The following is a 24,302-nucleotide window of genomic DNA, read 5'->3' as shown; positions in this document are numbered from 1 at the left end:
CAAAGAACTTAGGAATCATCTAGCCAACTTGAAGGCAGTTTTTGATATCTTGAGAACATATCAGCTCTGACTCAATGCTTCCAAATGCGCATTTGGAGTCGGGTCTGGTAAATTTCTAGGGTACTTGGTCACCAAAAGGGGCATTGAGGCAAGCATAAATCAAATCAAGGCCATCCTTGACTTAAAGAACCCGACATTGGCAAAATAAGTGCAGATGTTGACTGGAAGGACCGCAGCCCTGAACAGGTTAATAAGCAGAAGTTCGGATAAATGTAAACCATTTTTTAACCATTTTTCAGTTTGTTAAAGAAGGCCACAGATTTTTTATGGACGAAAGAGTGCGAAGTTGCCTTGGTAGACTTGAAGAAGTACCTGACTCCAGCCCCAATTCTGTCAAAGCCAGTACCTGGAGAAGAGTAGCTCCTATACTTAGTAGTTTCAGAACACGCAGTGGTAATCAGAGAAGAGAATGGAAAACAAAAGGCAATATACTATGTGAGTAAAACCCTAGCAAGTGCAGAGACCAGGTACTTACCCCTAGAGAAATTGACACTGGCCTTAGTGATGGCTTCCAAAAAATTGAATCATTATTTCCAAGCCCATAAGATCGTGGTTTTGACTGAACATCCCCTGAAGTCCCTGTTGCAGCAAGGAGATTTGACAAGCAGGGTAGCCAAATGGGCAGTAATATTAGGCCAATATGACTTGGAATTTAGGCCCAGAACAGCAATTAAGGGCTAGGTTCTGGTCGACTTTGTAGCTAAGTTCACACCTGGTGCCATCCCGCGTCAGGCTCCGATGAGCTGTGGCTTGGGGTGCCCAGGGGAGCAGGAAGACACCCAACTGGGGCTCAAGAACCCCACTCAAGTGAAATAGAAGAAAGAAGAGAAACCAAAGCCCTGCGACATCTATATCGGCAATTCCTTCCGCCTATTTGTTGATGGAAGTTCAAACTATCAAGGAATAGGGGCAGAAGTGGTGTTAGTATCGCCAGATGGGCGAATACTAGAGCTGTCTATTCGTTTGGGGTTTAAGGCCTCAAATAATAAAGCAAAGTATGAGGCATTAATCGCAATGTTAAAGCTAGCAGCAGCAATGGAAGTCGACGATGTGGTAGTCTTCTGTGACTCCCAACTAATTGTGAATTAAGAAAAAGGCGAGTATGTAGCCTAAGATGAAAGAATGATAGCCTACGTCAAAGAAGTTATTATAGACTGCTAGCATTGTTCCAAGATTGCCAGCTACAACAGGTTAGCCGAGATGATAACAGCCATGCCAATGCCTTGGCTAACTTGGCTAGTGCAATGAAATCAGGAGAGGCAAGGACAATAATAGTTGATTATTTGTCAGGACCAAGTGTGGAACCACTAATCACAGAGTATGAAGCAATGTGTGTGGAGATGGTTCCAAGTTGGATGGATGCAGTAGTTATGTTCCTTAGGGATGGCAAGCTGCCAGAGGACCGAAAAGAGGCACATAAGACCAGGTTTAAGTCGGTCAAGTTCAACCTAACAGCAGATGGTCATCTCTACAGGAGATCCTTCACTGGTCTCCTTTTGAGATGTGTGCATCCCTCATAGGTTGAAGACTTCTTGTATGAAATACATAAATGAGTATGTGGAAGCCATGTTGGGGGCAGATCACTTGCTCATAAGGCCATTACTCAGGGGTACTGGTGGCCCTACATACAGAAGGATGCTAAAGCCTATGTCAGAAAATGCGAGAAGTGTCAAAGGTTTGCACCTTTGATACATCAACCAGCAGCAGATTTGAACCCAGTATCCAGCCTTGGCCATTTGCTCAGTGGGGCATGGATCTTGTTAAACAACTGCCCCAAGCAACTGGGCAAAGGAAGTTTCTGCTGGTAGCAACTGATTACTTCACGAAGTGGGTAGAAGCTAAACCCCTTGCAAAGATTCGAGATATTGATGTGAAGAACTTCATATGGAAGAACATCATCACCAGGTTTAGGATCCCAAGGGCAATAGTAGTAGATAATGGTATACAGTTTGATAGTAAGCTAATCAAAAGCTTTTGTGCAAAGTACAAAATCAAGAACTACTACTCCATTCCAAGTTTCCCTCAGAGCAATGGTCAAGCAAAAGCATCCAATAAGACTATTTTGGATAGGATCAAGAAGAGGCTGGAAGCAGCAAAAAGGAAGTGGGTAGAAGAGTTGCCCAATGTGCTTTGGGCATATCAAACTACTCCGAGAAAATCCACTAGGGAGTTCCCTTTTGCCATGGCTTATGGCACTGAAGCAGTTATCCCACTGGAAGTCGGCATCCCTGGAATCAGAACCTAGGGAGTAGAGAATGGGACTAATGAGGCATTCCTGGCCTGAGATCTGAACCTGCTGGAGGAAAAAAGAGAGAGAGCAACAATTCAACTGGGGATATACCAACAAAAACTTGCTAGGGCTTACAACAAGAAGGTCAACCCAAGGGAGTTCAAGGTTGGGGACCTCATCCTGAGCAAGGTCGTTGGCAACAAGAAGGACCCCAGGGAAGGGAAACTTGGCCTAAACTAGAAGGAGTCTTATAGAATCATCTCAGTTGCCGGCAATGGGGCATATGGGCTTGAGGACACTAAGGGCAAAGAGTTGCCAAGACCCTAGAACACTTGCAACTTGAAGTTTTTTTATCATTAGTTTTTTGTTTTTCGAAGTTTATGTCATAATTTTATTAGTCGAAGTCATAATAAAATGCTAGTTTAATTTTGAAGATTTTAGAATTTGTGCGATGGGACTGACCAGTCCTATGGCGATGTTTCTGAATGAAACATGATGAATAAATTAGACTTATTATATGGTAGAGTTGAATTATACTTACATATAATAGATTTGAACTAAGTTGGCGATGTTTCCGAATGAAACATGATGAATAACTTAAACTTATTATATGGCAGAGTTGAATTATACTTGCATATAATAGAGTTGAACTAGGTTGGCGATGTTTCTGAATGAAATGTGACAAATAACTTAAACTTATTATATGGCAGAGTTGAATTATACTTGCATATAATATAGTTGAACTAAGTTGAATTAACCTAGACTTACCATATCGGCAAAGTTAAACTCAGAATGAAACTAAGTTCATTCTAGTTAGGTTAATAGAGAAACCAAGGTTGAACACCTCGGTTAGTCTTTGCTTGAACCTGACTTTGGCGAAAAACCATAAACACATAATGTCAACTTAAGTGAAACTTAGGTTCACATTAAGGGACAGAGAGCAGGAATGATAAATAAACTTGAGAGCTTCGGACTTGTCGAAATTTTTAGAAAAATTTACAAATTAGAATGGGCTTGACACTTGTTGAAAATTTCATAACAATTTACAAGTTGGAGTTAGCCGAGATGACTAACCAGGTTGTCAAGCTTGGAAGAATGAAGTCTTGTTAGAAGACAGCTTAAAGCCAAGGCAATACTGGTCCGAGGTGGCTAGCAAAGGATAACTCCGAGATAATTTTTGTCCGATATATTCTACCCCGAAGCAATTTCATGGAATATACTTGAAAGAAGTAGGAAAATATTCTAAGTTTAGAGAAACATACAAACAGTATGCATGCAAGAGGAGCATTCAACACTTTAGAAAAAATGAAGCATGCATTCATAAAACACTACTTGTTCAGTTACAGAGGAGGCACTTTGGCCCAATTAAAGCAGAAACTATTATAACTTGTTCAAAGAAAACAAAACGTACGGTGAAAATTGAGATTCCTAAGCACTAGGATCTTGGGCATTGATCTCAGACTGTTCTGTTTTAGCGGTTGGCGATGTTTCAGCCTTAGCAGACAGCTGGGAACTCTTCTCGGCATTTTTATCAGCCTCGATCTCAGTATCGATCTTGAGAAGAGTTTGGTCAAGGCTCTTCTTTGCAATATGGACCTTGGCTTCGCTGGTTGCCTTTTTGGGAGAGGCACTCTTGGAGACCTTGTTTTCCTTATCCTGAGTTAAGTCCAGGACTTGCTCATGCAGAGTAGGGGACTTGGTCCCGACTACAGTCTGCCCTTCATCGGCATCATCAGCCTCAATATCATCATCCTCGGCTTCAGCTTCTGAGCCCTTAAGAGTTGGAGGAAAAGGTGTTTGGAGTTGATTGATGTCTCTCAAGAGGGAGTCCATTAGGACAAAAAGCGTATTCAGAGCTGCCGTCCAGCCGAGGTAAAAGCCTCTGTTGCAGGCTTGGTTGACCTGGGCTTTGTATGCATCATGGATGGCGGCCTGCCCCTCTAAGAATGCCTTCTCATCGGTGGCCTTGATTTCGGCTTTCTTGGTGGCCAAGGCCTCTCGGAGTTCTGTCTGGGCTTCGGCTGTTTTGGCTTCAACCTCCTTGAGCTTGGCCTTGAGAACCGCGGCCACAGTCTTCGCCACTCTAGCCCTTTCCTCAGCCAGATCTTGCACAGTTTTGGCAGCTTTGGCTCGATCTAAAAGACCTTTCATCTTAGCCTCGGCATTGTTTAGGGAGGCAATGTAGCCAGCAACCTCCTTGGTCTTTTGCACCAACTCCTACTTAAATTCCTCGGCTTTGGTTGCGAAGGAGTGGGCGTGCTAGATAGCCTAGAAGAAAAGAAATTATCGAAGTTAGTAAAATTTCCAAGTATAAAGAAAACTTAAAGTAAAAGGCCAACATGTTAAAAGACTCACCAAGATAGAATGCTGCATTATCAGAGGTTGCCGCAGCTTCGGACCTCGGCTTCTTTAACCGAGCAGTATCAGTTGGATTGGCCTTAGCAGACCTCTTTTCGGCAGCAGAGGCTATTTTTTCGATTTCGCCGAGTTTGGAAATCGGTACTGTATCTTCAAACGCAATTTGGGTGGCAAAGGTTTTTGTCTTAGCCCTCTTCACCCTTTTTAGTTTTTGTTTGGGTTGGGATTGAGATGGTAAGGAAGAGGTGACAGTAACCACTCCTGGCAAGTCGTCCAAGAGGTCCTCAACAATGGCTTTTCGGCACATGTCTTCGGCTATAGCAGCGAGGGTAACTTTGGTGCCGAAATGGATTGCTGGCAAGGCGGTTGGTGGGTTTGCTGGATCGTAAGCCGACTCTTCAGAGTATCGATGTTTGTGGCTACGAGTTCTACCGGCAGGAGCGTTTTGTGGGGCTCGACGTCGGCGTTGACACTGAGAAGGTGGAATTGATTGGGGGGCAGATATGGATGCAACCTCAACTGGGTTTGAAGAAGAGGCCTGATTTGGCCTTGGTGATGAAGGAGCAGGTGGAGTTGTGGCTGAAGGTGGAGTTTTGCTTCGACGGGGAACATTGGGCAAAACGAACTTGTAGGTCGAAATGTAGTTGAGCAGCAAAGGAGCTTTGCGTCGGTCAATCGGCAAGCCAAGCAGCCTTTTTAGGTCTTTGCTGGGGAAAAAGGACTGGCGGAAGCCTTTTGGTGGCTGAGGGAAAGCTGCAAAAGCAAAAAGTAGAGATTAGAACAAATAAAGAGAAATAAAGTGACAGTCTTAAACAGAAGCACAAAGGTTGCACTTAGTTCTTACCCTCATCATCTCTAAAGACTCATCGGTTTAGGGGAAAGAGATGAAGATCATCATCAGGTGCAAATTCCCAGTTGCCTGAGACGATCAAATAGTCATCTCCAGCACCCTTGTTGGGGTCTGGGAGGTCGACTATGAGTTTGTATACGGTGGATCTAGGCTTGAGGTAATAGATGTAGCCTTTTTCAGACTTTAGGCCACACATTGTATAGCAAAACTGGATGTCGGCTAATGTAATCCTAGCCTTTTCTCAGTGTGCTAGTTTGATTATACCGTTGATAACCCAATATGAATTGATGGCTAATTGCATAGGGTTGAGTTTGTAATAGTGAAGGATTTTCCTAAAAAGAACGTCTAGAGGAAACCTAAGCCCACATTCGATAAAAACAACCACGGGGAAGGGCATGGAATCGCCAACGGGCATTATGGAGTCTTTCTCCCCAACCAACCTGATCTGGACATCGGCTGGAAGAGAGAATTTTTTCCTAAAGTAATCTAGCTTAGCCAGGGTGTCCACCCTCCACCTAAACATACCCATTATGTCGGCTTGGTATGAGTGGTACTGGATTTTGGAGAAAAATGGTTAAAATGGGTCTGAAGACCTCAGTTAAAACCCAGAAAGAACCAAGTTGAAGGTTTGTGAAGGCCTGAGGGAAAATCTGTTTTAGTTTTTCTTAATGAATAGGGTTCTAAGTCAAATCCCAAACCTAAGTCTATGTGGAAATAAGAAATCAAGAGCAAGAATATGAAAAACAGACACAGCAAACAGAAATAAAACGAACTTTAGAGCCAAGAAGGAATCAAAGAAAAAAAAATTCAGAAACCAAGATTGAAGTAGAAAACAGATATGCACACCCAAAACCTCAAATTACTGAGTGAGTGTGTGGAAAACAGTGTGCAAATATCTCAAGCAAAACATGATTGGCATTCTTTGAAGCATTACACAGATTCAAGATTCAAGAAACTGAAATAATGGGGAAATCATGAAAATAGAAACAAAGCACAAAAACAAATTTAATGGCAACAGATATAATATTGGAACAGTGGAAGATTGAAATATAAGAAAGTGAAGCTAAGAGCTTACCAAATGGGGCCAAGAACACGGACGCTGGAATAAGGTTCACCGGAGTTAGACGATGATAATGACTGTGACCAAATAGTAAAAAGCTCGCAGGAAATGATGAGTAGAAAAAGTGCAAACAGCTTGTAAACGCAAAAATAGAAAATTTGGAAATGTTAGATAGAGAGAGTCTAAGAGACAAGGGAAAATTATGAATTGCAAAAATGAAAAGATGGAGAGAAAAAGAAGAGTATTGTTAGAAACTCAAAAGAGGCGGCAAACCATAATGAAATGCCTTGGATGACGTGCTTGTCAGGCAGTGTACACAGAAGCGACGCAACCTGACCTGATAGTGCATGTCAGGTACGAAGTAACAAGAAAATGACGCGTAGAGGAAACGATTGAAGGGACTGTGCGTGACAGCTCATGCGCAAATTAGAACTCTTGAAGTTCTTGAATTAAATAAAGTCAGAACCTCAGCTAGAGGAACGATCTTGACTGAGATATTTGAAAGTTGAGTTCTTGGTTCTTGATCATTGGAAAAGAAAGACAGTCGAATCCTGGGTACTTAAAGCCGGTGAGTAAAGATCTCGGTCGTGAAGAATGAATGAATTTGACCGACATAGTATATGAACAAGCGATGTAGGTTCCATCATCTTAGGTTGTCGAGGTAATAAAACCTAGGAGGCAGTTATGGAAACATATTTTGTGAATAACAGTACGTGGCTAAGGCGACGCCGAAGTGTCAGCTGAGATGCCACGTGGTCTGGTCATGATGCCGAGGTGATCTCGGCTAAGCCAAGCTTATCTGCAGAGATACTGGAATCCGAGATAAACAGATAAGGTGCAAGAGTCCTAGAACAGAAGAGGATCTCATTCTAGATAAAGATAAGGCCCAAAAAGAGTTTATCTCTATCTAGATGAGGGTTCAAGATAAGCATTGAGCCTGAGTCCACTGAAGTGAGGCTTTTGCAGGAATCAGGTCAGAGCTGGCTATAAAAACAGGGCATGCTCGTGGGTCTAAGATATGTTTTTAGGTGTAATAGACTGTGGGCAATAAGTTCATTCTAATAGTTAAGCACAATTTGTTATCTTTGAGAGATATTTGATTACTGACTTGAGCGTCAGAGTGTCCCCGAGTCGACGAATCACCGTCAGATTCTTATCCTTCTGTGACAGGTTGTTTGGACTTAATCTATTCTACTTGTGCTCTCCAATTAAGTTCCTTATTTGATTGTGTTATCCGAAATTAATACTCACACCAACCATTTAAGAATTTTGGACAGGAGATCACGGCCCATAAAATACTGTGCCAACCCCAAGAACACCTCGCTTTATGAGAGACCAATAAAAAAGATAGAGATTTACAATATTTCGCCCCCAAAAACTTAGCTAAGCAAAGAAGTTGGGAAAGTCAATATCCACCAAGCTTGACGAGCAAGGAAAACCTGATTGAGACAGCTCAAATCCCGAAATCCTAACCTACTCGCAAACTTGGACTTGCATAAAGAAATCCACTTCTTCTAGCAAACTCCCCGACCTTTGAGGGGAGGCCCAAAGAAATCGACGACAAAGAGACCGAACTTGTATCTAAGAAAATACAGTGCGGCTTTAAACACTGACAAGAAATAAATAGGAATAGAAGAAAGCACCTGCTTCACCAAAACACACCGTCCAGCAAAATAAGTCAAGGCTCATTTCTACCCATTAAGCTTAGATTTCATCTGAGTGATCACTCTTGGAAAAATATGGCTTTTTTGAACGAGTAATGTCCAAGTTTGCTGCCAAATAGATTCTAAGCTATAACATAGGAATGGATATTAATATTAATATTGGTACGATACGATACGAGTATGTTAATATGGTAAAATTTTTTTAAAAAAATAAGATATAGATACGATTTGATACGCTTGTAAAAATATATTTTTTTTAATTTAGAGTAATGTAAAATTTAATTAAATAGTTTAATTTACTAAGATATAATCTATAATTAATATTTAATGCCAAAACTAAAGGTATAAATTAAAATTAAATGTCAATTTATTAAATAACTTACAAATTATAGTTTAATTTTAAAATCATTCTAAGTATAAAACTAAAAATAAAAAAGAAGTTTAATGAAAAGAGTTTTGTCTTTGTAAGAGAAAAAGAAAATATTGTTTTAACTAAGGTATAGTACAACTTAAGTATATAGTAGGTACGTGTGGATACGTTAAAAATTAAAAAAAAAAATTTAAATACATATTTTATATACTTCATACGTATACAAAGATATCATATAAAATAACATACACTAAAAATATCCGATACAAATGCAACATATTTTTTTGAAGCACGCATACTTCATAGGTTCTAGGTTTAGCTACAATACTAACCCCCAGAGTGGTAGAAATGAGAACTCGAGTGGATTCTGCCAAATTGGCACTAAAAAAGATAGAAAAATGCTTGGGAGCATTAATTAGTGCTCCCACTAATTAGGTGACAGTGGATCCCGTCATTAATGATGTGATGTTTTGGTCTTGAAGTTGTATTTTTTTTTTTTTTTTACTTTTTTAATACATTAATGCTATTAGTGATGATATTTTTAATGGAATGAATCATTATTGAAAAAGATATCAACTGCAAAATTGATGCTTAAACCAGATTGGTCACAAAAGGCTGCAAGGAACCACTTCAAAATCCAAACCTCCTCCGCCAAGTAAGTAAAAAATATTACACTCATCCGCAAAGAGAAGATGGCTAATTTTTAGATAACTAGCCCATCTTAAGCCACACCCCCATTGCAATTAAAGCCTTGGGCCGTTCAGAGGTTAGATTTAGGGGTTATGCCTACCTGAGCTTGGTTTCATTTAGGGCGGTAAATGAATAGAGTCGTTCGTTCGTGGTAAATTATATTTACCTCTTCTGAGATTTTTGATAAATACAGGAACCTCTCCTGTGGTTTGAATAATTACAGTAACCTCCTCTACTTTACCTGACAATGTCAAGATTCTTCCAAAATTTGACCGCCGTTTATGCACCTAGCCGACCCTGCTGATGTCATCAACTGTAAACACAAAAATACCTAAAATGCCCTCAAGTGCCTATAATGCCTATAATGTAAATACTAAAGTGCCCAATGTAAACACTTAATTTTATTTTTTTATTTTAAATATATATATTTTTTATTTAAATATTTTATTTTATTTTGTAAATATTTTAATTTTTTAATTTTAAGATTTTAAACTCAAAATACAATTTCACACTCAAATCGTAAGTAAACACATAACTCAAAACTCAATTCAAAATTATTTTCAAATCTCATAACCAAACACATAACTCGAAACTCCACATTATTTTCAAAACTCTACACTCAAATCATAACAAAACACATAACAAAAAAAAATAAAATATTTAAAAATATATTTATAAAATAAAATATTTAAAATAAAAAATAAAATTTTTAAAATTTGTTAATATTTAAAAATATATATTTAACATAAGTTTGTATTCTTTTTAAGGTTGTGTTTGGTTATGAGTTTTGAAAATAATTTTTTAATTGACCAACACAATCATAAAACTCAATTCAAAAATTATTTTCAAACATCATAACAAAACACATAACTCGAAACTCCACATTATTTTTAAAACTCTACACTCAAATCATAACAAAACACATAAATTTTTTTAAAAATATTTTAAAATATATTTATAAAATAAAATAAAATATTTAAAATTAAAAAAATTAATATTTAAAAAATATATTTAACATAAGTTTGAATTTTTTTAAGTTTGTGTTTGGTTATGAGTTTTGAAAATAATTTTTGAATTGACCAACACAACCATAAAACTCAATTCAAAAATTATTTTCAAACATTATACTCAAACACATAAGTCGAAATTCCACACTATTTTCAAATCTCTACACTCAAATCATAACAAAACACATAAAAAAATTAAAATATTTAAAAATATATTTATAAAATTAAATTAAATTAAAAAAATTAAAAATTTTAATATTGAAAAAATATATTTAACATAAGTTTGTATTTTTTTAAGTTTGTGCTTGGTTATGAGTTTTACAAATAATTTTTGAATTGACCAACAAAACCATAAAACTCAATTCAAAAATTATTTTCAAACATTATACCCAAACACATAACTCGAAACTCTACATTATTTTCAAAACTCTATATTTGGTTAAGACTCTATGAGTTTTGAAAAGATTTTTGAAAATTTCTAATTGGAATTATAATTCTAAAAGAAAACCAAACATGTTTCTAAAAAAAATATTTTTTCGGAACATGTTTGTACTCAAAACTCAATTCAAAAATTATTTTCAAACATTATACTCAAACACATAAGTCGAAATTCCACACTATTTTCAAATCTCTACACTCAAATCATAACAAAACACATAAAAAAATTAAAATATTTAAAAATATATTTATAAAATAAAATAAAATTAAAATAATTAAAAATTTTAATATTTAAAAAATGTATTTAACATAAGTTTGTATTTTTTTAAGTTTGTGCTTGGTTATGAGTTTTACAAATAATTTTTGAATTGACTAACAAAACCATAAAACTCAATTCAAAAATTATTTTCAAACATTATACCCAAACACATAACTCGAAACTCTACACTATTTTCAAAACTCTATATTTGGTTAAGACTCTATGAGTTTTGAAAAGATTTTTGAAAATTTCTAATTGGAATTGTAATTTTAAAAGAAAACCAAACATGTTTCTAAAAAAAATATTTTTTCGAAACATGTTTGTACTCAAAACTCAATTCAAAATTTATTTTCAAAAACTCATAACCAAACACAAATTTAAAACACAATTCAAAACTCAAAACCAAACTTTTTCCAAAACTCTATTTTAAAAGAAAAAATTAAAAAAATATATTTTATTTTTAGAGTCATGATTTGAGTGTGGAGTTGTATTTTGAGTTATGAGTTTTGAAAAGAAAAAATTTATTTTGTTATAAGTTTTGAAATTTTTCGAATTTATTTTTTTAGGGTAAATATTTTATATTTTAAATATTTTATATTTATTTTAATGTGCATTATATTTCATACATTTATGTGTTGTATTTTTTAATATTTTAAATATATTTTTTAAATATTAAAATTTTTTTAAAAAATTATTTTTTATTTTAAATGTGTCATTTTTAATATAAATATTTTTAAATTATTTTATTTTATGGTTGTGTTGGTCAAAGCAAAGGGTTTTCTCGTCTTTTACTTTATGGCAGTGATGTTCATCTTGAAGAAAAGGGTTTTTCGTCTTTTTGCAGGCAAAAGCAAGGGTAATATGGTCATTTTATATAAAATACTAACGTCGTTTGTGCAAAATAGACAGAATGGGGAAATCTTGACATTGTCAGGTAAAGTGGTAAAGTAGGGGAGGTTACTGTAATTATTCAAACCACAGGGAAGGTCCCTGTATTTGTCAGAAACCTCAGGGGAGGTAAATGTAATTTACCCATAAGTTTAAATTCGACTCGGTAAGAACTCGTTCAAACTCAGTTCGTTAATTTCTTTTTACATTCAAGTTCGAGCTCGTTAAATTTTTAATAAATAAGTTCAAATATTTTAAAGCTCGGCTCGTTAACTGGTTCGTTTAATATTTATTATTTATATTATATATTAAATAATATAAAAAATATTTATAAAAAATAAGAGAAATATGCTATTTATATATTTAAAAAATATAAATGTAAATAATAGTTAACTATAGATAGTACATTTATATAATAGTGATAGTAGATATTGTTATTTTAGTAAAATATGAACTTTTTTTAAGTATGTTTATATATATATTATATATATAATTGTATAATTAAAATTTTAATTGTAACTTTAGTCTCACAAGTATGAATTTATAAATTTTTTTGCTCGTTAAGGCTTGTGAACATGCTCGAACTCGAGTCGAGCCTAAGTGAACTCGGCTCGAGCTCGGTTCGTTAAATTTTTATTGAACTCAAGTTCGAGCTCAAATTCGTTAAAATCTTAATAAATAAGCCCAAACATACTAAAGTTCGAATCAATTCGACTCGGCTCGTTTGCGGCCCTAGTTCCACTATTTGCTTGGTCCACTTGGGAAAACTAGGAACGAAAAGAGAAAAACCTGTGGTACACACCTCTTAAAAGAGGTGTCACATAATATCAATTATAATGTGTAATTTTATTATAAATTAATGTAATAAAATTTTAAAAAAATTGTAATTATTTAACAAAAGTTTGTAACTTAGTTATGATATTTTTTGTTACATTAATTTGTGATAAAATTATGTATTTTATAATTAATATTACAAAAATTAATTATAAAATTACGTCAATTGGAGGGATGTGTACCATAAAATCTTTTCTTATTTTATCATTCCAAGACACAAAATAATAACACCCACATTAATAACTACAAATAAAACTCTTTCACTTGTGTAAATATATTTAACATTTTTCTTATTTTTCATAGGAGAAACTCCAAAGGTGTATACTATATACACCCTATCACAGTTGACGTAATTTTATTACAAAATTTTGTAATTTTAATTACAAAATATGTAATCTCGCCACAAGTTAAAATAATAAAATATTTAAAATTTTATAGTTATATAACAAAAATTTATAACTTAGTTACAACATTTTTATTACGTCAATTTGTGGTGAGATTACATTTTTATAATTAATATTATAAAATTTTATGGTATCAATTTATAATAAATGCATATGATAGGCACCGGTGGAATTTCTCTTTTGATAGAAGTATCAGCAAGCCAAGTTCTAGAAAACCGCTCAATAGTACAAATAACAGTGTACTTCACCTTGGACTTAATAGTTGCGAGAAACTAGTACTAGTACTACCCTATTCTTCTGTGCTATAACTATGTGTTTCGCCGTGCAACATCATTCCATAATATTGTCCTGAGTTTTACAACTTGTAAACCTCTGAATCAAGCCCATCACTTTATTTTACTTTTAGCAGCCTAGAATTCAGATCATGAGGTCTAGATTCAACACTTGTACAGTGGAATTAACATTCGTAGGTTGTGATTGGTTGAAAAATTTAGAAAGAGATTTAGAAAGAAAAAAAGAAAAAATGTGTGAAACTAAGTGAAACGTATGTATATTTTATTCACATTTTACATAATTTTTCTCTTTTTCCTTTCCAAATCACTTTTCAAATCCCCTAATTAAACACAACGTTGATAAATCTAAACGCTTACAATCTTCTTCTTGATTTTTGGCATTACTTTTTAATTTATCCATACAACACACCCTTTGAAATGTTTGCATAGTCTAGAGTTCCACCTCTGTTTATGGCACCATGATTTCCATCATAGGCTATAAATTATTTGGAAATCGCCTTCTCTAGGAACACAGAAATTATGTCAAAAAAAAAAAGAAAAAAAAAAGCACATAGTATCCATTCTATGCCTTTTTCCGTGGCACACTTTTTTCATCTTTAGGATTTTATCATTGTATTGTTTTGAGAGTATTTCGTGTCTTTTCTATTTTATCATTGTATTGTTTTGATTGTATTGTTTTGTGAGTATTCTGTGTCTTTTCTATTTTATCATTGTATTGTTTTGATTGTATTGTTTTGTGAGTATTCTGTGTCTTTTCTATTTTATCATTGTATTGTTTTGTGAGTATTCTGTGCCTTTTCTGTGGCACACTTTGCTTGTCTAGGATTTGTCTTTGGGACCAACAGACACAGAATTGCACATTGGTTGCGTTGGCAAACTATCATCACTATGTCATACTCCTAAGAGGGAAATAACACGCGATGACTAAAATGTAAGAAAAAAAATAAAAATAAAATAAAATATCGACTGGTGTTTTTCATTTCGGATGTTTTTGTTTTTGTTTTTGTTTTGGTTTTGGCTTTGATTGTTATAAACACAACCCAAAATCGTAATAAAATTTGAAAATACTTCTTGTTTTCATATTTGTGCAAAAATTGTTTGTGTTTCTAAAATTTCAAAAGCAATTTAAATATGTTTCCTGTAAAGGGGGTCTTTCCCTAGAACAAATTTCCAAAAAAAAAAAAAATTGCTAAACCAGTTTTCAATATCAATTTTTTTTTAATTCTTTTTTAAAAAAATAAAAAATGAAAGCAGACACGCAATGTGGGAGTATGGATAGTTGGTACATCTTGCAGTGGGTGAGTTTGGTTACTTGGATTAGGTGAACCCCCGGCAGAAAAATATTCATCCTCTCAAACATCACATGTACATGAACCACTCCATAAACTAGTTTTGACCTTTTCAGGTTACACAGATAGATAAATACTAAATACGAGCACCAACATATACACAAATTTATATCCACTAATATAAAAGTGTATATTCATATATTCTAATTTTGATTTACAGGAAAAGCCAAAAACCAAAAGTAAAAAGTGGACACAACTAAAACATGACCAAGCTCATAAACAAATATTATCTTCACTCTAAGAAAACACTCCGTTCATAGTCCCTTTTGGTCTACATAAATGGACTGGAATTCCTAACCAAAAACCAAAAAACACAATTCACACTGAAACTTACTTCTCATCTCTAAATTTGGGCTGTTTTTGCAATCCAACAATTTCACATTGTGCCCAAAAATGGCAGTGGTGAGAACACTAGTGAGCTTGGCTGTTACAGCCATGCTCCTCTTCAGTGTAGCCATGGCAACAAACTACACCGTTGGAGGTCCCAACGGCGGCTGGGATATGAGCACCAACGTCCAATCATGGGCTTCATCACAATCTCTCTCTGTTGGAGACGATTTGCGTAAGTTGTCAAAAAATCATTTCGAATCTAAAATTTATCACCCTCAATGTCAAAATGCATGTAAGCTTCCAGATTCCAAAACAAGTATCATACAATAAGTTTGCGGACACAAAACTGATCACAAAACCAACTACATAAAATAATCACAGCCATGAATATCAAATAGTATAGGGTCCTTACCAAAGAAATAGTTTCACTTACCTATATTTTATTTGGTTAGTTATGTATTCGTAGACTTATTGCATAGCACAGAACAGAGACAAATAGTTGGAGCATACACCCTTGTCTCTGTTCTGTGCACATATCATAGCTAATATCATAAAAGGGAGGGAATTTTTCAAAATTTACATAATTCATGATAAAGTTTTTGAAGGAAAGATTGCTAAAGTGGGATGCTCTTGAATTGCAGTTTTCCAGTACATGCCAAACCACAATGTGCTTGAAGTTACAAAGGCAGACCATGACTCCTGCCAGACGAGTAACCCAATTCAGACCTACAGTGGCGGTAACACGGTCGTCCCTCTCACTTCTCCAGGAAAGAGATACTTCATCTGTGGATCTATGGGGCATTGTAGCCAAGGAATGAAGGTTGAGGTCGACACACTTGCTTCCCAAGCAAGTCCTCCATCGATAGCAACTCCTCCTACCCCATCAATCGCTTCACCATTCCCACCACCTGAAAGTGAAACTCAACCAACTATGAGTTCACCAATTCCTGCTCCGACAATGTCTCCTCTCTCACCTGTGAGCAGTCTCGCATCACCCTATCATGTTCCTTCAACAGAACCTCTTGCAAACTCTCCTCCAAATGGCTTTGCACCGCCGCATCCCTCATCATCAGCTACCAAAATCAATACCCTTGTCGGGTATTCAGTCGGATTTAGTTTTGCCGTGGCCATACTATTGACCCTGTGAGCCTCTGAGAGAGAGAGAGAGAGAGAGAGAGAGATCTATATTGTGTTCAGGTCTATGTAGGGTGTTGTGTTCAGGACTATGTCATGTTCATTTCTTTTTTTCTGAATTTGTTTCTTTGTCAATCCCTTCTTAGATGATGATGACTCCAGGTTTCTTTGTTCACATATTTAGCAATGAAAACCAACATATTCACTTATTTTTATGTTACAGGCAATCAGCAAAACATGAAAGAGTAAGCAGAGCTCCTAAACATCAATTTTCCACCTCATAAAGGTTTCTTCCAACCTCAAGAAACGAACATAAAAAAGGTTGAGAACAGTGATAGAATACAACAAATAAACAATCTTGGGGAGAGGAAATGTGGACCAACCATTTTCAGTGATTTCATCCTCCAACTTAAGCGACTGGAGGATGGAGCACATGATCCTGTGATGTGTCACGCACAGTAGGCGGTATAAATTGCCACATGGCGACGCCTGGGTAACCAATGAAAGGCATCAACTTGTCACTAGCACTCATGCCTGGTGGTGCACTCATGCCTTTGACTTGCTGCTCCAGCTTCTCCTTCTCTGCCTTTAACCTCTGCTTCTCATCCCGAAGCTCAGTCTTCTCAGCCTGCACAAATATAGAATATCAAACAAACCATCTTACCCAGTTCATATTTTATAGGGAAAATTATATCGGTCATCCCTGCATTTTGAACCTTATATCATTTTGGTCCTTACACTTTCAATTGGGTTGATTTGACTCATAATTTTAGATTTTACGTCAATTTTGCAATTGGTAACACCTGAGTTTTTTTATGGAAAATGATCACTAAGATGGTTGAAGTTAACTCTCTGAGTTGAGCAGTTTAGCCCACATGTGCAGATGGTTGAAGTTAACTCTCTGAGTTGAGCAGTTTAGCCTACATGTGCATTGTCCATAAAAAATGCCAACAGACATAATTAATTAGACCAAATTGAGTAATCACAAATTCAGGGTCAATCAATCTAATTGAAATTATAAGAACCAACATGACACAAGGGCAAAAGTATAGGGACTACTGGTGTAATTTGTCTTATTTAAACCTGTGTTCAGCCTAGGAGAATAAAAAAAAAATGAGAGGCTGATGAATCCGTGATTTCTAGATAGAGGTTTGTCCATGTAAAAGATGGAGGATGAATAATCTTTGAAATAGCCAATATAACCCAAGCCTCACCTTCAATTCTTTGATCTTCTCATGCAAATCATCATTTGACTCCCTTAGCTTTTGGGCTTCACTTCGTAGCTGAGTCACCATACGAACAGCATCACTCAGAATAGCAGCCTTGTCTGTTTTTGGTGGCCTTCCAGGCTCCAGGACAGAACCCAATTCCAGGAACCTTGAGATCATGCCAAATTTAATGTGAGAATTAATAGATAGACAACACCAATGAAAGAAGAGAAAGGATCACAGCATGCCTCTCATTCAGCTTATCCCTTCGTAGTTTCTCCCGACATGCTTTCGAGCCAGACACACTGCATGATTCAGACTTTACCCTGCATAATAAATTGCATATACATCATGGAACATAATGAGACATAGGAAGGGGTACTGGAAAAACTTTTTTAGTGAAAAAGAATCAATGAGAGAGATACTGAAGGCAATGTTTAAAGAACTGGACCAGACCTAGTTCCAGTCCGGATAAGCGACAAAAACCGGCCTTGTTTGCATAAACCGGAAAACCTGATGGTTCAACCGGTAAAACTGGTGAACCAGTTCTGATTCTTGATCAACCCGCCAGTTGGAAAATTTTGTTTATTTTTTTTTTTTATTTTTCTTCTTTTCTTTCTTTCTTTCTTATATATTTATATTATATATATATCAAAATTTTGACTAAAAATTTTACTTCAAGAGTCTCCTTTCATGAGGAGTCATTGGAATCTTGAAGAGATTATGAAACTCTATTCCTATTTATAGGAAAAGATTGTTCAAAGAGAATCTAAAAATTCTATGCAGGATTCAATCAAAATGTTTGAATCATATTTGACTGAAGGGAGAGTTGAAAATTTCATTTCACTCCAAAATTAAATCTAGCATTCAATCAATTTGTTTGAAAGAAATGTTAAATTTTTTTAATTTCTTTAAAACTAGTGCCTTTTTTTTTTATATATATACCAATTATGACTTTATTAAATACCAAACCAAACCAAGCCAAGCCTTAAATCCCATCAAATTGGGATGGCTACATAAATCCTTCTTCTCCATTCGACTTTATCCAAGGCCATATCGTTAACCATATTAAGAAAATTCATATCTCTATTTACTACATTAGCCCACATCAATCTAAATTTGTCTCTTCCCCTAACACTTCCATCTACCGTCATTGTATCGCATCTCTTCCCTATTGCCTCTGTTAGTCTCCATTATATATGACCAAACCATCTCAATCTATTCTCCTTCAACTAATCTTCTATCAGTACTACTCCTACCCCTTCTCGAATATACTCGTTCCCAACTCTGTCTTTCCTACTCTTGTCACACATTTACCTAAACATCCTTATCTCAGCAACACTCATATTATCTACATATTGTTTCTTAATTGCCCAACATTCCGTCCCATGCAACATTTCTAATAGCCGTTCCATAAAACTTTTCTTTTAGTCTAGTAGGTACTCGTTTATTGCATAGTATCCCAGACACACTCCTCTACTTAAGCCATCTCGCCTAATTTCTATGGATCACATCCGCACAAATCTCCCCAGTCGTTGTGATAATCGATCCTAAATAACGGAAATGTTTACTCTAAGGTAGTACTTGGTCCTCAATCTTCACTTCTCCTCTGCTTCCATTGTTACTGTTACTAAAATTACACTCCGTGTACTCTATCTTAATTCTGCTTATCCTAAATCCTTTAGATTCAAGTGCTTCTATCCAAGTCTCCAACTTAGTATTAAATCTTTCTCTAGTCTCATCGACTGACACGATATCATCTGCAGAAAGTATACACCATGGCACATCTTCCTAAATATTTCTCGTCAACTCATCCATAACTAAAGCAAAAAAATATGAGCTTAAGGTTGATCCTTGGTGTAACCCTACAGTAATTGGAAATTCATTTGTCTCTCCTACCAGTGATCTAATAGTGGTCATCACACCTTCATATATATCCCTAAGCACATCAATATAGCATTTTGTCAGTCATTTCTTCTCTAACACTCACCATATGAATGTCTTTTTTATTTTCTTTATACTTTTCAATTACTCTCCTCAAAAGATAGATCGCTTCCATTGTTTAAATATTATTGGTAAATACTTTGCAACAATTTTTATTTTTATTTCAATACTTATATATATTTTTATTTATTTATAATTATATTTTTTAATTATATATTATTAATTATGACGTCACGGTTCAACCGGTTCAACTCAATAACCCGTCCACCCCGATCGCTTTTCTGATTCACTCACCGCTCCGATTTTCAAAACATTGACTGAAGGTTCATCCAACTACTGCTAAACATTTGGGCTATGAATTCTTCTTTGTTACAGCTTTATACAAATGGGTCCAAGTGCAACTTGACTTAAGATAGTTGAAAGGTCATGGGGCAAATTTGGATTGGAGTAAAGTGTAAGGGTGCAACGTGCAATTTACCCTTTAAATATTTATGGGATCAGAATAGTTGAATTAGGGTAACCACTTCAAAGGAAACTAGTAATACTATATCCTATTTACATATTAACATCCATGGATATAAAAGATTTCTTCAATGGCTGGGGGAATTATGACCCCACCTTCCCACCTAACCGTCCACCACTGGTCTGATTATGCAGCCACTGATCTCTCTAAATAAATAAGAGTGCTTTACTGCTGCATTTTATGAAATCATGTTTTGAAGCCCTCCAATGTATGAAGGTTTCCAATGAGTGCAATGTATGGTAGGAACAAACCTAAGGTTAACTGCATTCCCACCCCAAAAAAAAAAAAAAAAAAAAAAAAAAGGATTTCTTCTGTTTTTCGATAAGTGTCACAGTTTTGAGGAAGCCTCACAGTATCCAAGCATAGATTTGTTATGAATGAGCATCTCAGTAATGACGCATATCAGTTTTTCCTTTATACTATACTTGGATCTGTTTTTATGCTATTAGCCATTCTGTTGATTCTGATTGCCTCAATACACTAAAAGTTGAGTAATAAACCATGCTTGCATGAAATTACACTCCCACGGAAAAGATTGCATTTAGTTTATGTAAGGTAATCATGGAAACTAAAACCATGCTTGCAAACTATGAAGCACGGGTGCGGGTATGGATACAGGTATGGCATATGCTAAACATCCAACATACAAATCAAAGTTTCAATATCAAAACTAAAAAGAGTATAATTTGTCTAAAAAGTTATATAATTATTTATTTTTCTTTTTTGATTGTCTAAAATAGAATACAAAAGAGAACAAAGCCATGACTCATGAGTAAAGGGTGTTGAAAATAAATTACTTGATATTTTCAAAATTGAAAGAAGAATAATAAAGGCTACAATAAATTCTAGAATCTGCACACAAAAAAAAAAAAATCATTTTGCCGTACTAGTGCCGTACTCATGTCGTACCCATGACGTACCCAAATGTATTTGCCATATCTGGCATGTAGTCAGCGTACCTTGCACATGTACCGCCGTACCGGTACGCATACCCGCACCCAGTAAGTACCCAGTAGTCGTACGGCACCATTTTTGGAGTACCCGTACTTCATAGCTTGCAAACAATTAATCAACCAAAGACAAGGTTGTATGGACTTGATGCCCATAAATGTTAATTGTGTATTATTATTTATCCACAAAAAAAATGTTAATTGCGTATTATCATAGCTTTGTAGAACCAAATTTGCCTGGGCTGGATGGCTTCCGACGTAAGAGGGGTGTTGCACAGTAGGGACCTACAGTCCGCAGAGAGTTATATCTTCCCTCTGCAAATATTAGATTCAGAACTTCTATAGTTCTACTAAAGGATAGTAAAGCCAAGGATTTTAAATACAGCACACAAAAATTATGTCAATAATTAGAAAGAAGAAAAGAAATACCTGGCCAGAAATGACTAACCACAAATATGAGTACATGTAAAAAGGATGTAGCAAGACTTTCTCTGACCAACACTAGAAGAAGAGAAGAGAAAACAAGAAAACCATCACCTTTTTCGTGAGCCAGCTTCCTTCAGGCTTTCTGAATCCCCAAAAGAACAGTCAATTTCCACACTGGAATCAGAGAACCATCAAGACATCAACAATAACTAGGAAAAAGAAAATAACATATTTATAGTTTGCTTGCACATGAAACAGGCAAACAAGCAGAAAAACTCTATCATGGGTACAAATAAATTATAGTTCCCCTTTACCACTCTCTAATACTAAACTTTTAACATTTTATTAATGAAATTGCTATCCAGTCACAGGAACATAATTTTTAGCACAAAATACACCTTCCCATCTCCTCCATTGAACAGAAGAATGTTTCAAACAAATCAACATTTGTAATGCATTCCAGGCAGCTAAGAACTGGCCAATTCACAGTCTTAAAACCTACCAGATGCTTTAGAGAATGCTGATAGTTGCTAGTTTCATACCACTGATCGAAAACATTAATGGTTACCCAATAATCTTCAATTGGAGGAGTGGGAGATCAACATCTCTAAATAGGGAATAAGTATCCATCCAAACTTTTCACTGCACAGCAAAGGGGAATTACTTTCCCATCGTCATATAAAATAACAAATTCAAGACTCCTCCATTTACTCATAGAATATTTATGGTTGGTAAAGCAGAAGAGATGCGATAAACCTAGATTGTCTCAGTCTCCAAGCATTAAGTATATCTCTTAATTTCCAAAAACCAAAAAATGAAAACATTCTAAAAGAGTTCTTCAACTTTTTTTTCCTAACATTCATTACCTCTAAACTCTTTGAGACTCAAATCAGAAATGAGCTGTTTGCTCTTCTATCTATCTTGAGCTTCATGCATGGACTCATCTTGGGACCTCAATGACACACTCAGAAGTTGGAACATTCCAACCTTTGTAGGAAAATTTATTCCGTTGGAACATTCCAACCTTTGTAGGAACATTTATTCCGTTGGAACATTCCAACCTTTGTAGGAAAATTTATTCCGTTGGAACATTCCAACCTTTGTAGGAACATTTATTCCGTTGAAACATTCCAACCTTTGTAGGAAAATTTATTCCATCGATACACTGAGTTCAAGTAAAATGATATATAATCAACCCTCTTATAAATATAAATAAGAATCCAAACAAGTAAAAATAAATATATCACTGTATAGGTCAAAAACCTTGACCATATCAGTTGCTGGAAATTAACTAAACAAAGTTATTCTTGCAACAAACAGAAATTTCTTCATGAAACATGAGATTTCGAATACAGTCAAAGAAAGTAACATCTTTAGAGAATATTTTAGTAATGAAAAACCTGAAATCTTAAATTATATATGTCCCATTTACTGGAATATTTTCTACAACAGTAATTTTTAAGAGCAATTTAAGAGTAATTTTCTACTAGAATATGTCCCAATTTAAGAGCAATTTCTCCAGTCAATTTGTTTGGATTAAATGATGGCTTTGAAAATGGCCACTTTAGCTCACATGATGATCCTACAAAACAGACCTGAGACCTAGCCAATTCACAAATTCACAATCAATAGATGGAAATGTGTGAAAATTGTTTAGAAATATGTGAAAGTTCTTAAGGAATTGCTTAAAGGCCACTTTAGCTCACATGATGATCCTACAAAACAGACCTGAGACCTAGCCAATTCACAAATTCACAATCAAGAGATGGAAATGTGTGAAAATTGTTTAGAAATATGTGAAAGTTCTTAAGGAATTGCCTATCAGTGGGACATTCTAAAAAGAATTGCACTACATACGGGAATCTTTTGAGTGCAAGTTTGACACACATTAAAGATTTGCACCCAAACACATGAAAGAACATGAACCAAACACTGGACGAACTTGCATTCCATGAAAATACCTTGACATATTCTTCCCACTGTCCAACTAATTTGAGACTTCTCCTAAAAATACCTTGACATTTTCATTTTTGTGGCATTTTCTTCACCTTAATGACACAACCCAATGGACTATGGTTAGCATGATTCTAAAGTTACAATCTATGTAAATATTGGGTCCAAATACAGATTCCTCTTTCTACAAAAACACACGAAGCCCAAATTTTAAATGTTACAAGTTGACCTATCAATTAAAACAATTGAAAGAACATATACAATAAGCTAGAATAGCTGAGGAATGTAAACTCAGATTATTCCTTGGATGAAAAGAAAAACTAACAATTCTACACAAATTAGCCTACCATCAGCTACTTCTTTGGCTTCGAATAATTTTTCCTAATTCAGAAACCACAAGGACACAAAGCAAATGATTCAAGACACCATTTTCCTATCTTTTCCTTGCACTTTTCTCGGTAGCCAAACAGAGGATTAAGAGAAAAAGAGAAAGAACTGACCAACCTGGCATTGGAGGAACCGTTGAGGGCCTGAGATGGCCAGACGATACAGGGCGGCGGCGGCTCCGTGAAGTGTCCGGCGGGGACGGTGGAGACGTCTTCGATCAATCCATAATCGAAGAACCAATCAGAGTTCTCCGAGGGATCAATTTCCATCGAATTCAGAGAACTCTTCAAGTATTGGGAGTTTGTTTGGGGCACAGCAATTTGCAAGAAAATGTGTAGAGTTTGTGTGTGTTGATTTGTTTGGCTGGAAAGGAAAGAAAAGGAAAGAAAATAAAGGGCTTTTCCTGTTTGGATGACGAGGGAATGGAAGTGATGACGCAGGCGTTGAGTTTGCAACCGAACAGGTGCATGTCATCAAAGTAGACGCATTTTGTCCACGTGGGCTAAGGGGCATTTTGTTTTTTTTTTTTTTTTTTTGGTTTTCTGAACTGGTTAAGGGCCTGTTTGACTAACTAATAATTGACTGACGAACTCGGTCCCAATTTAGGCCAAGTTTGGGAAGATTAAATAAGTGTACTTTTTGACTTTTTTTTATATTATGTGTAGAAAAAGTAGAGAGAAGATGTTGATTGAT

At 35.5% G+C, this 24,302-nt stretch overlaps 2 protein-coding genes across 2 annotated transcripts; one reads left to right on the top strand and one right to left on the bottom strand.

Annotated features, from left to right (window-relative positions):
* The first annotated feature begins 14,834 nt into the window (after positions 1-14,834).
* On the top strand, positions 14,835-16,427 carry LOC114295328 (uclacyanin 1). The gene is made up of 2 exons (XM_028239552.2): positions 14,835-15,316; positions 15,726-16,427. Exons 1-2 carry the CDS (start codon positions 15,148-15,150, stop codon positions 16,229-16,231), a joined length of 675 nt encoding a protein of 224 aa, XP_028095353.2. The 5' UTR covers positions 14,835-15,147; the 3' UTR covers positions 16,232-16,427.
* Positions 16,382-24,056, bottom strand: LOC114295326 (transcription factor ILR3). Its single transcript, XM_028239550.2, has 5 exons — positions 23,727-24,056; positions 21,381-21,443; positions 17,675-17,752; positions 17,433-17,595; positions 16,382-16,846 (listed from the first exon to the last, which is right to left on the bottom strand). The coding sequence occupies exons 1-5, from the start codon at positions 23,876-23,878 to the stop codon at positions 16,628-16,630; spliced, it is 675 nt and encodes a 224-aa protein (XP_028095351.2). The 5' UTR covers positions 23,879-24,056; the 3' UTR covers positions 16,382-16,627.
* Positions 24,057-24,302: the final 246 nt, after the last annotated feature.

The sequence above is a fragment of the Camellia sinensis genome, chromosome 7 (assembly GCF_055761805.1).
Source record: "Camellia sinensis isolate YWXY chromosome 7, ASM5576180v1, whole genome shotgun sequence".
Taxonomy (NCBI): domain Eukaryota; kingdom Viridiplantae; phylum Streptophyta; class Magnoliopsida; order Ericales; family Theaceae; genus Camellia; species Camellia sinensis.
This window is presented reverse-complemented; position numbering and strand designations above follow the sequence as displayed.

Excerpts from the sequence above, each read along its gene's own strand:
- LOC114295328 (XM_028239552.2), top strand. The coding sequence starts at position 15,148 with ATGGCAGTGGTGAGAACACTAGTGAGCTTGGCTGTTACAGCCATGCTC. Across the intron at positions 15,317-15,725 it reads CTCTGTTGGAGACGATTTGC|TTTTCCAGTACATGCCAAAC; the intron begins GTAAGTTGTCAA and ends CTTGAATTGCAG.
- LOC114295326 (XM_028239550.2), bottom strand. The coding sequence starts at position 23,878 with ATGGAAATTGATCCCTCGGAGAACTCTGATTGGTTCTTCGATTATGGA. Across the intron at positions 17,596-17,674 it reads AGGGATAAGCTGAATGAGAG|GTTCCTGGAATTGGGTTCTG; the intron begins GCATGCTGTGAT and ends CATGATCTCAAG. Across the intron at positions 16,847-17,432 it reads AGAAGATCAAAGAATTGAAG|GCTGAGAAGACTGAGCTTCG; the intron begins GTGAGGCTTGGG and ends ATATTTGTGCAG.